Here is a 16,648-nt window from a genome sequence, read left to right as displayed (position 1 = left end):
TCCAAAACTGTACACCACAGTCATTTAAATGTAGAAATTATGCATAATGGCCACTTTCCTGAGCATTGCCAGGTCTGTAGATACTACCATAAGTAAGTGAGGGAATCCTGTAATGGTTGTTGTCAGTTCAGGGTGTGGTTACATTCTTAAGCATACAGGGTGGGTGAAGGAAAAGGCTTTTTATTTTATTTACAAATTTACGTATACACCTTAATTCTCATTTTAGGGCAAAATGCAACAAGTCAGATGGGGACTGGAAGTTACTATAGCCAGAGCCAGACTTTCTATGGCCAGCATATGGCTCCAAATCCTAAACCAACCAGCAAGTTTTTCCAGTGCAAGTTCTGTGTGCGTTACTTCCGTTCCAAAAACCTCCTCATAGAGCACACACGGAAGGTTCATGGAGCACAGGCTGGGGGGAGCTCAGTGGGCCCTCCAACTTCTAGTTCCCTAAATTACAACATCATGATGCATGAAGGGTTTGGTAAAGTTTTCAGTTGCCAGTTCTGCACCTACAAGTCACCCAGGCGTGCGAGGATTATTAAGCACCAGAAAATGTATCACAAAAACAACCTGAAAGAGAGTTCAGCTCCTGCTGCTGCTGCTGCCGCTGCTGCCGCTGCTGCTGCTGCTGCTGCTGCTGCTGCTGCTGTGTCTGAATCAACGTCTGCTTCTGTGCCAGTGCAGGAACCCTGCAAGGAGCTGCCGGCAGAGGTGGTGGAGCGGAGCATTTTGGAGTCGATGGTCAAGCCCCTGACCAAGTCTAGGGGCAACTTTTGCTGTGAGTGGTGCAGCTACCAGACACCGCGGAGGGAGCGCTGGTGCGACCACATGATGAAGAAGCACCGCAGCATGGTGAAAATCCTGTCAAGCCTGAGGCAGCAGCAGGATGGAACCGGTGCACCTGAGGTGCAGAGTAAGAGTGCCCAGAGTGCCTCTCCAAACTCGAATTACATGTCCATGAACACAACAGGACGTGAGATGTCGAGTGCTAATGTCTCTAACTTCAGGGGATCTATGGGCAATTCACTTATCAGGCCCAACTCTTCTACATCTTCAAAGTTTTCTTCTGTGTCTTACCCTCAAATGAAGCCTAAGTCACCTCACAACTCGGGCATGGTTAATTTGTCTGACAGATCCCGCTATGGAATTGCTGATATGACGAATTCTTCTGCTGACCTGGAAACAAGCAGTATGCTAAATGACTCCAGCTCAGATGAAGAGCTAAACGAAATGGACAGCGAGAATGGTTTAAACTCCATGGATCACCAGACCTCAGGAATGTCTGCAGAGCAGCTGATGGGATCTGATGGCAACAAACTATTGGAAACAAAGGGAATTCCCTTCAGAAGATACATGAACAGGTTCCAGTGTCCTTTCTGCCCTTTCTTGACGATGCACCGCCGAAGCATTTCCCGTCACATTGAGAACATCCACCTGTCTGGGAAGACGGCTGTGTACAAGTGTGATGAGTGCCCCTTCACCTGCAAGAGTTCCCTGAAGCTCGGTGCCCACAAGCAGTGTCACACGGGAACAGCATCCGACTGGGACACCATGAACTCCCAGGCTGAGAGCATTGCCTCGTCCCTGAATGACAGCACGGTGTCTTACGAGAGTGGGAATATCAACGGTAGGAAGTCAGCTGGGATGATGGAACCCGTGCAGCCCCAGCCGCCGCAGCCGCAACCACAGCAGCCGCAGCAGCAGCAGCAACAATCACCCCAGCCCCATTCACAGCATCCATACAAGTGCACATTGTGCAACTATTCCACCACTACTTTGAAAGGCCTCAGAGTTCATCAGCAGCACAAGCATTCATTCTGTGACAACTTGCCAAAATATGATGGGCCACCATCAAACGCACCACAGGAGAGCGAGGCAGATGCTCACCCCTCTGCCAGCACTGTGAAGAAGAGCCAAACCTCCATCCTTGGGCTCTCATCTAAAAATAACTTTGTTGCAAAAGCCCCTAGGAAGGTCTCAAATGACTTCCCTTTAGATCTCTCTCCCGTGAAAAAGAGAACTAGAATTGACGAAATAGCGAGCAACCTGCAGAGCAAGATCAGCCAAAACAAACAGCAGGAGGATGCTGTGATTAACGTAGAGGATGATGAGGAAGAGGAGGAGGATAATGAGGTGGAGATAGAGGTGGAGTTAGACAGAGAGGAAGAACAATCAGAACCAATGATAGAGGTTTCCAGTTCTTACGCACCCCAGCAAATGTGGGGCAGAGAGGCTAATGATTCCCAGAAGGAGACGAGCTTCAGGAGCATGCAGCACGACTACAATTCCACCAACGGGGCAGAGATTGAGCTCACTTTGTCTGAGGATGAGGAGGACTACTACTCTGCTGTCAGCATGAAGGACCATCAGAGCCCTAATGCCTCTGTTCTGGGCAGCCAGTCCAACATATATGGTACTGACCAGAACAACGAGAATTCGGAGTTCACTGACTCTGGCAGGCTTTACTATTGTAAACACTGTGATTTCAGCAACAAATCTGCCAGGAGTGTCAGCACCCACTACCAGCGAATGCATCCCTACATTAAATTCAGCTTCAGGTACATCCTGGATCCCAATGATCACAGTGCAGTGTACCGGTGTCTCGAGTGTTACATTGACTACACAAATTTTGAAGACCTGCAGCAGCATTATGGAGAGCATCATCCTGAAGCTATGAATGTACTGAACTTTGATCATTCTGATCTGATCTACCGCTGTCGCTTCTGCTCTTACACAAGCCCAAATGTTAGAAGCTTGATGCCACATTACCAAAGAATGCATCCCACAGTGAAAATTAACAATGCAATGATATTTTCAAGCTATGTTGTTGAGCAGCAAGAAGGGCTGAACACCGAGTCTCAGACACTGAGAGAGATCTTGAATTCTGCTCCAAAAACTATGGCAACCTCCACCCCCGTGGCTCGCGGGACTGGTGTGCCAGCTGGTTTTAACAAAAGTGCCACCAAGAGTTTCAGTCCTGAATGTGAAAATCAGAAGGAACCTTCAGTCAACACTGTGGTTGTGTATGACTGTGATGTGTGTTCATTTGCAAGCCCTAACATGCATTCAGTTTTGGTGCACTACCAGAAGAAGCACCCCGAAGAAAAGGCCTCATATTTCAGAATCCAGAAGACCATGCGTGTCGTCTCGGTTGACAGGGGCTCTGCCCTTGCCCAAATGTCGTTTGAGCTGGGTGCTCCCATCTCCCCAAAACTCTCCAACTTGGCTTCTCAGCCTCCACCTCCCCCACCACCGCCCCCAGACCTCTCTACTGAGCTCTACTACTGCAAACACTGTTCCTACAGCAACCGCTCCGTTGTGGGCGTGCTTGTCCACTACCAGAAGAGGCACCCGGAGATCAAGGTCACAGCCAAGTACATCCGGCAGGCCCCACCGACCGCAGCCATGATGCGGGCAGGGGAGCTGCCGCCCGGCATCCAGAGGCCACCCATGTCCATGCAGCAGCTGGGCCGCGGTGGGTCCGAGAGCTCCGTGAACCCTCCAGAGAACGAAATGTTCTTCTGCCAGCACTGTGACTACGGGAACCGGACCGTGAAGGGCGTGCTCATCCACTACCAGAAGAAGCACCGCGACTTCAAAGCCAACGCGGATGTGATCAGGCAGCACACGGCCACCATCAGGAGCCTTTGTGACCGTGGCCAGAAGAAATCAGCTGGCAGCCTGCCCGCCCTCGCCTCCGGCAGCGAGCGGGACAAGTCCAAGCTGAGAGCCCTCAAGTGCAGGCAGTGCAGCTACACCTCCCCTTACTTCTATGCATTGAGGAAGCATATTAAGAAGGACCACCCGAATCTGAAGGCCACGGTGACATCCATACTGAGATGGGCGTTTCTGGACGGCTTGATAGAAGCTGGTTATCACTGTGAATGGTGCATTTATTCACACACAGAGCCAAGTGGCTTGCTTGTGCATTACCAAAGGAGACATCCCGAGCATTATGTTGATTATACCTACATGGCAACCAAGCTCTGGGCAGGTCCCGATCCTTCCCCTCCTGCTCTAGTGATGCCAACAGAGATGAAGACTTATAAATGCAGAGATTGCATTTTTGAAGCGTCTTCTATTTGGGATATTACTAATCACTACCAAGCATTTCACCCTTGGGCCATGAATGGAGATGAATCTGTGTTGTTAGATATCATTAAGGAGAAAGATACTTCTGACAAAACCATGCCACAGCCTGATGAAGGTGGGGTCAGGATAGACTCTGAGGACCAGATAGCGGCACCACAGATGGATCAGGATGCGGAGTGTGCAGAGGATCCCAGCCTTTCCCATGAAAAAACTGTCCAGCTGGCTTCTGCAAATCCTGCCATCTCCTCCACTCCATACCAGTGTACAGTGTGCCAATCTGAGTACAACAACCTGCATGGCCTCCTGACACATTATGGCAAAAAGCACCCTGGCATGAAAGTGAAGGCAGCGGACTTTGCTCAGGATATAGACATTAACCCAGGGGCTGTGTACAAGTGCAGACACTGCCCATACATTAACACACGTATTCATGGCGTCCTCACACACTACCAGAAGCGGCACCCATCAGTAAAAGTCACTGCTGAAGACTTTGTGCATGACGTGGAGCAGTCAACTGACATTGCTCAGAACGACGTGGAAGAGACAAGCAGGATTTTCAAGCAAGGCTATGGGGCTTACCGCTGCAAACTCTGCCCCTACACCCACGGGACCCTTGAGAAGCTGAAAATCCACTATGAGAAGTACCACAATCAACCCGAATTTGATGTTTTTGCCCAGTCACCACCAAAGGTGTCTGCCTCAGTGGAGCCAGACATGGTGACTGAAATCAAGGCCTCCCCAGAAATTGCTGCTGAGGATGTTGGAGAGGTGTCCATGCCGGCGCCCCATTTCTCTAGTTCTCACTTAGTGTCTCACACAGTTTTCCGGTGTCAGCTCTGTAAATATTTCTGCTCCACCCGGAAGGGGATAGCAAGACACTACCGCATCAAACACAACAACGTCCGGGCGCAGCCAGAGGGCAAGAACAACCTCTTCAAGTGTGCTTTGTGCTCCTACACCAACCCCATCCGCAAAGGGCTCGCGGCACACTACCAGAAAAGACATGACATTGATGCTTACTACACTCACTGCCTGGCAGCCTCCAGGACAGTAAGCGACAAACCCAATAAAGTGATCATTCCATCTCCTCCCAAGGATGACACGCCTCAGCTCAGCGAGGAGCTGAGGAGGGCTGTAGAGAAGAAGAAGTGCTCACTCTGTTCCTTCCAGTCCTTCAGCAAGAAGGGCATAGTGTCCCACTACATGAAGCGTCACCCTGGTGTTTTCCCTAAGAAGCAGCATGCCAGCAAGCTGGGGGGGTACTTCACTGCCGTGTACGCTGATGAGCACGAAAAGCCAGCTCCAGCCGAGGACAGGAATGACTTTGAAAAGCCTGAGGTGGAGGCTGAGGCTCAGGAAATCGAGTGGCTTCCCTTCAGGTGCATTAAATGTTTCAAGCTGTCCTTCAGCACGGCAGAGCTGCTGTGCATGCATTACACTGACCACCACAGCAAGGATTTGAAGAGGGACTTTTCCATACTTGGAAGTGGCACCCGCTCTCAGAGCCCTGTCTACCAGTGCAAGCACTGTGATACAAAATTGCATAGCACGGCAGAGCTGACTGCACACTTGAATGGTCACAATGAGGAATTCCAGAAGCGTGCCAAACGTCAGGAGAGGAGGAAGCAGCTTTTGAGCAAGCAGAAATATGCAGATGGTGCTTTTGCAGATTTCAAACAAGAGAGGGTAAGGATTTGTGTGTCTGGTCTCTTTCTCTGCCCCCTGCTCCCCACCAGGGAGCCCACCAATGCCCACTTGCATGTTGTCTTTGACAGCCAAATGGCCACAGGCTAATGAATGACTCAGAGTGCCAGTGAGCTCCATAAGTCAATTGCACATCCTGCTTTAATTTCCTCATCCATCCTCCCTAGGTTCTGTAGGAAACCTTGTTCCTTCCTACCACTTCCTTCAGTATTTTCTTTATCTTCTTTCCTCCCTCCCACGCTTCTGGAGGGCCATCTGTGTCTGACAGTCACTTGTTCTTTTGTGGCAAGGCTGCCGTGTACTTTGTCACAGATTCTCTACAAAATGTCCCAGCCCCTTCTTCCATGTCCCTCTGAATAACACACCGGTTTTTCTTCTCAACCTTCTCTCTCTCAGTCCTTTCTCTCATTGAGCACTCAGGATTAGCATGACACGGATCTGTCTGGTGGCAGGAGCTTTGGGCAGGTGCCTCATAAGGAGAGGACCAAATTGTTTCTCCATTTCTTGCCTACTTACCCCCTTCCTTCTGCTTCAGTTTGAAAAAATACACTTGCGCAGGAAAAGCTTTGCAAAGAAGTTGGGGAAGTTATGGGGTCCTGGAGGAGGAGGAGGAGGCATAGTTTCAGGCCAAAGCAAAATGGTCTTCTGGAGGACCACTGTTAGCCATAACCTGAGTGTTTCTTCTGCACAGATGTCTTGTCCACTTACTTTGTATGAATTAATGATCTCAGCAGAAACTGACCTTGCAGTTCTGCAGGACTGGACATCAAGTGTAACATCAGGTCTGAAGTCTGGTCTGTGCACCTAAAAACGAGGTGACAAAAGCTGCTTCAGTGCTTTATGCTTGTATGCTCAAACAGGCTTTTGGACACTTGGAAGATGTCTCAAAACTCAAGGAGAGGAAGGTGGTTGGCTACAAGTGCAAATTTTGCGTGGAAGTCCATCCAACACTTCGAGCCATCTGTAATCACCTCCGCAAGCATGTCCAGTATGGGAATGTCTCTTCTGTGTCAGCCACTGTAAAGGTAAGAATTCCTTAAAGGTGACTGAAAGTGACTGAAACTACTTGCATTGTTTGAAATAAAGGCCTGGTTGATAACCTGTGGAGGGCTCTTGTGAAGTTGAGTGGGTTTTGAACTGGGCATTCCGGTTCAGCATGATGTTTTAATCTAACACTAAGTTTCTGAAGTGCATTTGGTTCATTTCAAGATGTTTTAACTTCTTTTCACTCTTGATCCAGGGGCACGAAGATTCTTTAATTCTCATTTCTTCTCAGCCACAAAGGAGTTGGTGTCGTTGATGACCAAAAGACGGTTTATGAGTGGGAAACTTTCTCTCAGCTACTTTATGGGCTACATTTCTGCTTAGCTAAGCTCAAAAAGAGTTTTTTGTTTTCTCTTTTTCTATATGTATATGATTTTTATTTTAGGAGGACATGCAAATCGTGAAGCTGTTTGTGGTGCACCTTTCCACATTGGGATTTGCAGGCTGGCTCCAAACAAAACATTCAGTGGCCAGCTGAGCCAGTGATCCCCTCCAGGTGATTAGGTGCAAAAGTGTTGTTCCTTTCTCCCTGTGGAAAGGGGTGCCTCCTGTGGCATCTCCAAGCACAAGTGGTGTTCCAAAATCTGATTTTCCAGGATATTTATTGGCAGGGGAAGTGAAAGTGAACCAAGGCTGTGGGAACTAGCTCTTGTCAGAGGCTCCTGCTGCCTGCATGACAGGTCTTTTTTGGTGACATAATCTGCTTTTTGTGATGAAGCCGTGTCCTCCACAGCCTAACTCTGCCCACCTAAGAGAGCTTTCATTGCCCTACCACTGACCTTTCCTTACCTTCTCACCTGGTACTCCTGACAGATTCAGATGCTTCCCTCCTAAGAGTCCTTTCCCTCTCCTCACTTCTCAAGTGATGCTTGTGTAGGGTCAGTGGTTTCTTCTGAGTAAATAAAATCTTGCATCAAGGAACAAAAGCTGAAAGCCATGGCCTAAAGAATGTGCTGGAAATGCCTCTTACAGGGTATTTAAGTAGCTGCACAAATGCATGCTCTGGTTAGAAATGGGAAAGTTATGAAAGCTAAAAAAAGTACTTCTCCTGTTTGCTCTATATTTTTAGAGGGTTTTAGGGTCCAAGTGTACCAGCTTGTTTCTTGAGAGTTTGACACTGATGGACAAAGTTTGCTGAAGAATAGACAGCTGTATTAGTCTGCAGGGTAGCTACAGTCAGCAAGAGCAAACTAAAATTAACTTACCTGTAACTTACTAATTATTATCTAATCAAGTTTAGAAGATTCCCACTAAGACCAAGGGAAGATAGGTTTCTTATCTTTTTGCATGATCTGACACAAACTTGCTCAAGGAGTGAGGTGTTCTTTGGGTTTTTTTTGCATATGCATGCATGTATATAATAGATGTAATTATGCTTTTCTCTCCCAAGAATAGGTCCTTTTTTTTCAGAAAGCCATTGATATGGAATTTGTGTAGGGATATGTTTAGAGAAATAATGCAGTGGGAAGCCTGGACGTTCTGGTGAACACAGGGAAAGATTGAGGGGCAGAAGGGGAGAGAGATTTGATGGCTTTGGGGGGGGGGATATGTGTTTTTTAGCAGGAAGCTGAAGATCCTTCAAACACAACTTTGATGGAGGGTTTTGAGGGAGCCAAAGACCCTGGCATTGTGGAGTTTACAGAAGCTGAATATGGAGCATCCCTGGAAGATGAAGCCAGGCCTGGGGGCTACCACTGCAGCCAGTGTGACCGGGTTTTGATGTCTATGCAGGGTCTGCGGTCTCACGAGAGGAGTCACTTGGCTCTGGCCATGTTTGCCCGGGAAGACAAGTACAGCTGCCAGTATTGCTCCTTTGTCTCTGCTTTCAGGCACAAGTAAGTTGTGGTTTTTTTGCTGCTTTTTTTTTTGTTTGTTTGTTTTTGTTTTTGGTTTTGGTTTGGTTTGGTTTTTTTTCTTTTTGTTTCCTAAAGAATCGCCAGCCAGCAGTGCTGCTGGTTTGTGGGCTGGCACTGAAGAAGAGCTCACCTGACTTGGTGCTGAGCCACACTTTCCTCCTCGAGGTGTTTACATATATTTTCCACACTGCAAAGTCTTTGGCTGTTATGATTGGCTGTAAAAAGTTGCACCTTTATGTGTTCTTTAGTTCGTGTTAGCCCTCTTTTTGCATGTAGGGGGAAGCATGCAAGCCCACCACTTACACACTTTTGTCAAATGCATGAGACTTAAGAAGCCGAGAAAAGTTAATCTTCCATATTTAAGAAACTTCTGCTGCATATAATTACCTTGTTTGTAATGGCTACTTTTTTTGAGTTTTCATTTCTAAAGTTCAAACAGTGTGATAAATTTACCTTAAATTTGATTTTTTCCCTTAATTATGGCATGCAATTTCAGTCCATAAATATTTGAAATTTGTAAAAATGTGCTGTATGAGTGACTCCTTCATCCTGCTTCCATGACTGATATGTGATAATCATTAATAGTCACATTTCTTATCATTTGTTTCCCTGAGATTTGACTTAGCTTTAAGTTTCTTAGTTTTAGAAATTATTTTAATAATAAAAATATATGTGTCTCCCCCAAAAATGGGGTTTGTAATATATTTTCCAGTGTCATCCTGGACCTGATTCACAGCTCTGTGTTTCACCTTAATTTTTGGGGAGAGAGCTGCTTGTTCACTGTTTTAACAAAAGGAGGCAGATCCAGGTGCTCATTTGATGCAGCACTCTTAAATTTGGTGATGATGGCACCACTTTGCAGTCAAATGCATGTGGAAGAGAAGACATTTTTTAGTTCCTTGTGTTAAAAAAACAAAAAAGTTTCTGCAGGTGTCACAGCGCTGCTGATGCCACAGTTGGAAAGGTCCAGGGGACTGAGCAGCCAAGGGTAGGAGAGGGACTTGGAGGATGTGCACAGCTGGGTGTGTCCCACCCTGCTTTGGCAAGGCTGGCAAGTGAGGGAGCCCCTGCAGGGCTTGCTGTTTGCCTGGTAAACTTGCTTCAACAATCAGACTTTTGTTGAATTTGTTGCCTAGTCACTCTTGTTTCCTACTGAGGATAAGTCATGTCCCAGAAATTGCGGGATGGGTAAGTCAAAAAGTTGTGGATGGCAGGGAGGAACTCACCACCTAACTTGATAATAGGTGTGGTCTCTGTTGTTGAAGTTGTTTGCTTCTGTTGTTTTTGTTTCTGATGCAATTATTCCCCTGGGAGATTTAAGTCGGTGAAGGAAACCAAGCCAAATGTTTAAACAGCCCAATATTCTCCCAAATGTGACCAAAACTTTAAAACTTCCTTTTGGAAGAGTGCAGCTGGCAAACTATGTGGTTGTGAATATAGTTTTAATTATTGCCATGTTGAATACCTTAAGGTATATACATATATAATAGTTTAATATGTATTACATACCACTTTGGCAGGATGTTTTAATTGTTAAGTAATCTCATTCCCTGGAGGCTGTTTAAAACAAGTTTTGTTCTCTGAAGTATTCACTATGAGTGTTGAAAACCGTACTCATTTAGATGTTTTCCCTCGTTTCTGTAGAAAAGCTTTGTGCATTTTGTCTTGTCCCAAACTCCATCCTGGATTTCTGCTAAGTTGTATTTGTATGAAGTGACCCTGAGAGGAGATACAAGTTCATTTTTCTATTTTTTTTTTTTTTTGCTGTTATCAGATGTTTGAATACACAGGCTTCAGTGTTAGCTCTGGTAAACAGGGATTTTCTGGCTCAGGCTCTTGTCAGTGTGGGACTGAAGATCACGTGAAATCTTGTGTAGTGTGACAGGGCTGGAACAACTGCTATTTGAGCTACATGTTGATACTAGGACAATTTAGGACAAATAAAAAGAGCTACGCCTGAAATTCATCTAGAGCTGAGGTGGGGGTAGAGGGCAGTTTTGGCAAATTGCAACTCCTGCAGTGTCTCTGCCCTGTTGTTGTTCCATCACTGTGCATGAGATGAGTCAAGCTAAGACCAGATCACAAAGCATGAATATGTCCAAAGTAGAGGCTGTACTGGAAATATTTACAGCTTGTGCTCAGACTACCTGCCTGCCACCCAGAGACAGTGAATTTCTGTCTGTCAGCCACAGCGTAGGAACTGCAGAGCTCTGCAGGATTCACTCAGTTAGAATGAATTTGATCTTCTGTTAGAAAATGTGGGAAGCATCCTTTTTTCTCCTCCAAACTTTACTGAGCTGTCAGGATAAATTGTGTCGAGAGCAGCTTTTTGATCACTTCACAGTATTCAGGCTGTTGGTACTTCCATTTTCCCTGAAGAAAGTAGAGGCTGGTCTTTGCCACCCCTTCTTCTCCTGCTGAGCTTCATGTAGAATCTCCTACACTGCTGCTTCTGAAACTCTGCTGCCTTTTAATCCTGGAACTCATCAACTGTAGCCTGCTGGCACCCTCCCCAGAGCAGGATCTCTAATCTGCTTTTGCTGCTGTAACCAAAAGAAGGCTTCCTCAGTAAAGCTGGTCAACAAAAAAAAAAATATTTTTTGATTTTTTTTTTATTTTTTACCCTTGACCAACAGGACAAGAGGGGATATATATATTTTCACAAAAATGTTCAGCAAGAGAATATTGTGATAATTTAATAAGAAATTTCTTGCCTGTTTCATGTTTCTTCACCTGGTCCTTTCGGTCTGGATCATGCATAACTTAATTTATACTAATCCTGTCCTATAAGTTTATTTAGGTGGCTTGTTCTCTGTATATACAGAGTTGGTGTTAGCTCTGCTCCTTTCCTTGACACTAGACTCAACTTCATTGTGCAAGCAGCAGACCTGTTGAATTTGTTGAAGAGAGCGTGTGAGAGAGGGTCCTTACTTGCTCTGCTATTGCTGTAAGTGCTTTACTTTGCCTCTGAAGGCACAGCTGAAACAACTGACCCTTTCCTGTCTCCCTTTTGTGTCTCTCCTCAAGCCTGGACCGCCACATGCAGACCCACCACGGGCACCACAAGCCGTTCCGCTGCAAGCTCTGCCCCTTCAAGTCCTCCTACAACAGCCGCCTGAAAACCCATATCCTCAAGGCTCACGCTGGTAAGTTTTCCCCTCTCACTCTTGCAGCTGAAATTGGTCCAGTGTGTTCTTGTGGCTGATCACAGATGCTGGGTTGAACCACGTGTTTTGTCACCAGAACTGGGTAAGATTTTTCCAAAGGCCACATTTGTGGCTGGCCAGCCGATGGAATCTGTTGGGCTAAATGGGAATTTGGATAATGGGAAGGGCAAGGATTTAACATGATGGGTACTTCAAGAACGTTTTTCTTCTCTTTCGTTTTATATGAATGGTATTTTTTCCTTATTTCTGCTTTTCTCCTAGTGGATTTCATCACTTACATCATGGATGCCATAATGAAATTAGCAGTGAGCACTGCTCTACTCTTTGCATTTATGTTGGTGCTTTAGGTGACTCTGGGAAAATGACTGTGAACAGCACTGTGGTTTTTGGTAGAGTCTAATGCTGGCTTTCCTGTTAAATCCAAACCCTGCAAACACTGGGAGTCAGGTCTGTGTGCAGCAGACTGAGAATATCAAAATTGCATTGCCAGATGTGGAAATTTGTGTTGCAAATCTTTGTATTTCAGTATGGAATCCATACCAGCAAGCAAGCAAGACATGCTTTTAAGGACCAGTAATGGGGAAGGTGATATGTCACACAGAGCAGGTCACCTGAAATTGTTGATTATTCAAAAGTGAGACTCAGGATTTCCTCATCTTTATTCCTTGGCCATAGACTCTTGGCACCATCACACATCCTACATTGAAAGATTATCTTCTGGTTTGCAATCCAAACATGCACTCTGGTGCAGATAGAATAGTGACCAGTCTTAAAACCTGAAAACTAGCCCAGCTTTTTAAAAGTTGTGAGTAGAAATTCCTTGAACAGGAGTTTCTGATAAAAAGGACCCACAAGTATGGTCCTTTTTCTGTTATTTGCTTACTAAAAGTCATATACTCTGGGGTGGATGAGGAAGGTGGAAAAATGAGGAGAAAAGGCATAAGATATTTGGAACTGTCTGCTGATACAAAAAAAAAAAAAAATACTGTTGCCATTGATTCAGAAGCATTTTTCATCTACAACTGTACAGATTTATGGTCCTGTGTACTTTGTTTCATATTGGTTTTTGGTTTTTTTTTTTGTTTTTTTTTTTATTTCACAGAGCTTTTGCCAGTTTCTGTACTTGGATACTTGGATGGATAAAATAGATTGGCTTAACTTTTGCCACCTTCCTTTTGTATGGGAGGACCATGGCATTCTGTCCTTTCTAGGAAATCCAACTGTATGCAGCAGTTCCAGTTCACAGAATCCCACATCCTGTACGGATGAGCCATGGTTCTTTATTTTCACCAACCATTAAATAATGTTTTCTTTATGCTATTACACAGCTGGGCTCCTTGCTTGAACCTGCCAGATTTTTAGACCCAAAGTTACCATGCAACTAATATTTACTTCACACTTCTCTTCATGTAATTCATTGATTTATTTATTAGGAATTCATGCTTCTGAGCTTTGTTTAGTGGACAGACACACCTTGAAGAGCCATGTTTTGCATTCTACAAGAACACAATTTCATGGTTGCCTAGATAGTGCTTGCACAGTGACTTGGGTAATAGGTTTTCCAAAGGCTTATAGATGTTTCTGCCTCAGTCCCATTTCTACCAAATGAATGATCACGTTACAGAAAAGTTGCTTGCATGTTTTTCAGTGCTTTGGTGTGTTTTGAGTCAGTCATTCAGAAATATGTATTATTGAACAAACATGTCTGACTTCCTCAGACTCCCCAGTTTTTAAATGACATGGTAGTTCTCTGAACCTCTCTTGTGTTACCATTTTTTTTTTTCAACTGTTAATCATCTCATTATCCATTTATTTAGAATTAAAAACTTCAGTCCTCCTAAATTTTTACTGAACTCTCCTGGAGATCTTTAAAAGTCCATAAAATCCTGAATCCTGAAGTGTTTTACTCAGTCTGCCTCTCTGCCTCATTTTCTGGGTATGGATCAAAATTCAGTGAACTACAAAATCCGTTCTTGTGTGACAGCTGGTACCAGTGTTTCTGGCATTTGTTTTTCATCCAGTGTGTGTGCCATCTCCTTTGGCATGGAGCAGAACAGTTTACAGTTACTCTAAATGGGCTCTCTTGTTTTCATCTGAACTTTTTCACCTGTTCTTTATCTTTTTTTTTTTTTTTTTTTTTTTTGCTTGTGTTTTTGAGGAATCCTTGTTACCAATTTCTTAATCAGCAATTACTCTGGAAATGCAGAAATGGGTGATTGTAAGACAAGAGCATTGGTCCTGTTCAGTTTCTTTGTAATCTAGTGCTTTGAGTACATATCAAGTGTTGAGACCCACTACATAAATGCTTACATTTATTTATTTGTTTGCGTATTAATATGATCACTTGGTGAGATACAAAACTAGTTTTCAAAAAAAAGTGCAGAAGACTTCTGTTGGGCCAAACTGTAGCTTTTTTTCTGCAATCAGACGCTTCCTTTTCAAGTTTTGATGTCCATTGGAAATGAATAGTGGGCATATTTATTAGTGTGTCTAGGCTGCTTGGTATGTAATCATCCTTTATTTGCTTTAATGTCTTGTGGTGCTTTTAAGTCAACAGTTGGTTGGTGCACATTGTCATGCAGGAATCTCTTACACTGACAAAGCCATGAAGGTCTATATCTGTATCCCACTGGTATCTTGTAACCTTGGAATATCTTCTGTCCTTAAACTGTTGTGTTCCATTGAGCAACTCGTCGTGCGTGCCACTCAAGAAATGTTGTATTTCTGTTTGTAAAAAGGAAATATGTAACAGGAGAGGAATGTCACTGGAAAAAACAAGCAGGGCAGTTTTTGTTTCACCACTTCAGACTCTTCGAGTGATCTATTCTTTTTCAGATGCACCAAGAAAGGGCTTTCTAAGAGTTTGGATTTTGTCCTGATGGATTAGCATGGCTTTTCTGCAAGACAGGGGTGGGAGTTTTATGGAGGATGTTTGCTAATCATTTCAGGTGTGCTTACTTTGAATGGCTGCAAACCATGTGTGTTTTTATATTCTCTTTTGGTTCACTTATTTCTGGTGTGGGAAACAGTGCTGCTTGAGAACCTTCTTTGCTGGATTTGTCAAGAGGTGGAAAACATTTTCTGCTTCATCCATTACCAAAACTCTTGTTCTTCTGTTGCTGTTCATGAGTATTTCACTCCTGTATTAGTTTTGGCACTTTATGTACAACTCATATGTGGCCAGTGTTACTCTTGCACATGGAAGTGGCACTTCCAAAACAGTAATTTGGCACCTGTATATAATACCACATTGTTTGTGTTGGGATGGTTTCACTTTGTGTTCCAATTGCCTCCATACCTCCCCACAAAACAAATCTTGTATCAGGATTTGTTTCTTCTTGTTTGTTGTCTCTATGGCTTGGAATATATTCAAAATTAAATCCACCACTGTGCATTACTTCTGTTCTTTCACTTCTTTTAGTGTTTTCTCATAACACACTTACACACAGCTTGGTAGATACACCCTTTTGTACTTGGCATTGCTATGTGTCACCAGCCTTGACTTGGTTGCCACTTCTTTGAAGATTGATGCTGCCTATTGGGAGGTTTTTCGTAAGGAAAACTGTAATCTTTCCCAAATTTAATTACACCACGCACCTTTTTTTTTTTTTTTTACTTTTTTTTTTGTTTGTGGAGGACCCTTTGTTAGAGTTTTGTAGTGTCCTTCTTGCCTCATTAATAATGACGCTGGATGTGCTGCATGCAGAAACAAATGACTTCACCATCTCTAGTTGCTGTGCTCCCAAACAAATTTGGAAGTGCTGCGGTTAAGTTACTCCATTTTCATCCCAGAGTCTGTTTTCTTCCCATACCATGCAACGCAGGCATGCTGAAAGTCTGGTCTCTGTTTTTCTTGACATCAGCTGCTGTACAAGGATCTGCAGTTGACAGAAGGTGATACTTTGGTCCAAAGCAGGTGTCTACATCCACAGACTCCAGGCTGCTCCAACAAGGAGACATGCATAGCTTGTTTCCTTTGGGATCAGTCTTTTCGCAGAAGAGTCCGTGGGAATTTTACTGCCAAGTTCAGTAAGAGAAGTGTGAGGGCCCCATTTTGTTTCTTTTGTGAGCTGATGACTTGCCTGTATTTCGCTCACCCAGGTGAACATGCCTACAAATGTTCCTCCTGCTCATTTTCCACCATGACAATCAGCCAGCTGAAAGAGCACTCCTTGAAAGTGCATGGGAAAGCACTGACACTACCAAGACCCCGCATTGTCAACCTTGCAGCCTCACACGCCCACCACACCTCCAAGAACCACACTCCTGCTGAAGAAGTGGAGGACTCTAATGGTAAGAGGTGGCTCAGAGCAAAGAATTTAATTGTCTAAGGTGCCGCTTAATAATTTTATTGCAAACCGAATTGCAGCAGGCAGCTTTGCACCAAAAGCGTCTTCATTTGGTCATTAAGAGGAAACCACAAGTTGCATCAAAACCAGGAGTAAACATGGTGTTGTAGGAAGTGATCTGCTTTAGGTCCTCACCAGCTCATACTATAATTATTTGTTACCTCACTGCTCCAGCTGACTTTGGCACATGTCACTGCTGGCTTTGCTAGCAGAGATTTACATTGTAGAAAGTATTTCAGACTCATAATTTCCATTCTTAGCCAGTGGGAAAGGGATCTTCATATTCCATCCATGCTCCGGAGTTTCTTTCATATTCATAGAATCATAGAGTGATTTGGGTTGGAAGGGGCACCTTGATGATTATCTCCTTTCACCCCTCTGCCATGGGAAGGACACCTTCCTCTATCCGAGGTTGCTCCAAGCCCCATCCAGC

The 16,648-nt window shown here is 44.5% G+C and overlaps 1 protein-coding gene across 8 annotated transcripts in view; it reads left to right on the top strand.

Annotated features, from left to right (window-relative positions):
- ZNF462 (zinc finger protein 462) overlaps window positions 1-16,648 on the top strand; it is an 89,694-nt gene that overhangs the window by 40,023 nt on the left and 33,023 nt on the right. For 6 of the 8 annotated variants that reach the window (XM_021533996.3, XM_021533995.4, XM_077790045.2 and 3 more), the window contains exons 3-7: window positions 227-5,781; window positions 6,660-6,824; window positions 8,575-8,678; window positions 11,727-11,845; window positions 15,968-16,159. In XM_021533996.3, the coding sequence (XP_021389671.2) occupies window positions 227-5,781; window positions 6,660-6,824; window positions 8,575-8,678; window positions 11,727-11,845; window positions 15,968-16,159 (6,135 nt within the window). The remainder of the gene's footprint in view (window positions 1-226; window positions 5,782-6,659; window positions 6,825-8,574; window positions 8,679-11,726; window positions 11,846-15,967; window positions 16,160-16,648) is intronic. The other 2 variants (XM_085567251.1, XM_021533998.4) reach the window with 2 other exon arrangements.

Source organism: Lonchura striata, chromosome Z, assembly GCF_050655825.1.
Source record: "Lonchura striata isolate lonStrDom1 chromosome Z, ASM5065582v1, whole genome shotgun sequence".
NCBI classification, from domain to species: Eukaryota; Metazoa; Chordata; class Aves; order Passeriformes; family Estrildidae; genus Lonchura; species Lonchura striata.
The sequence above is the reverse complement of the archived record's forward strand: the minus strand, read 5'-3'. Positions and strand labels throughout refer to the sequence as shown.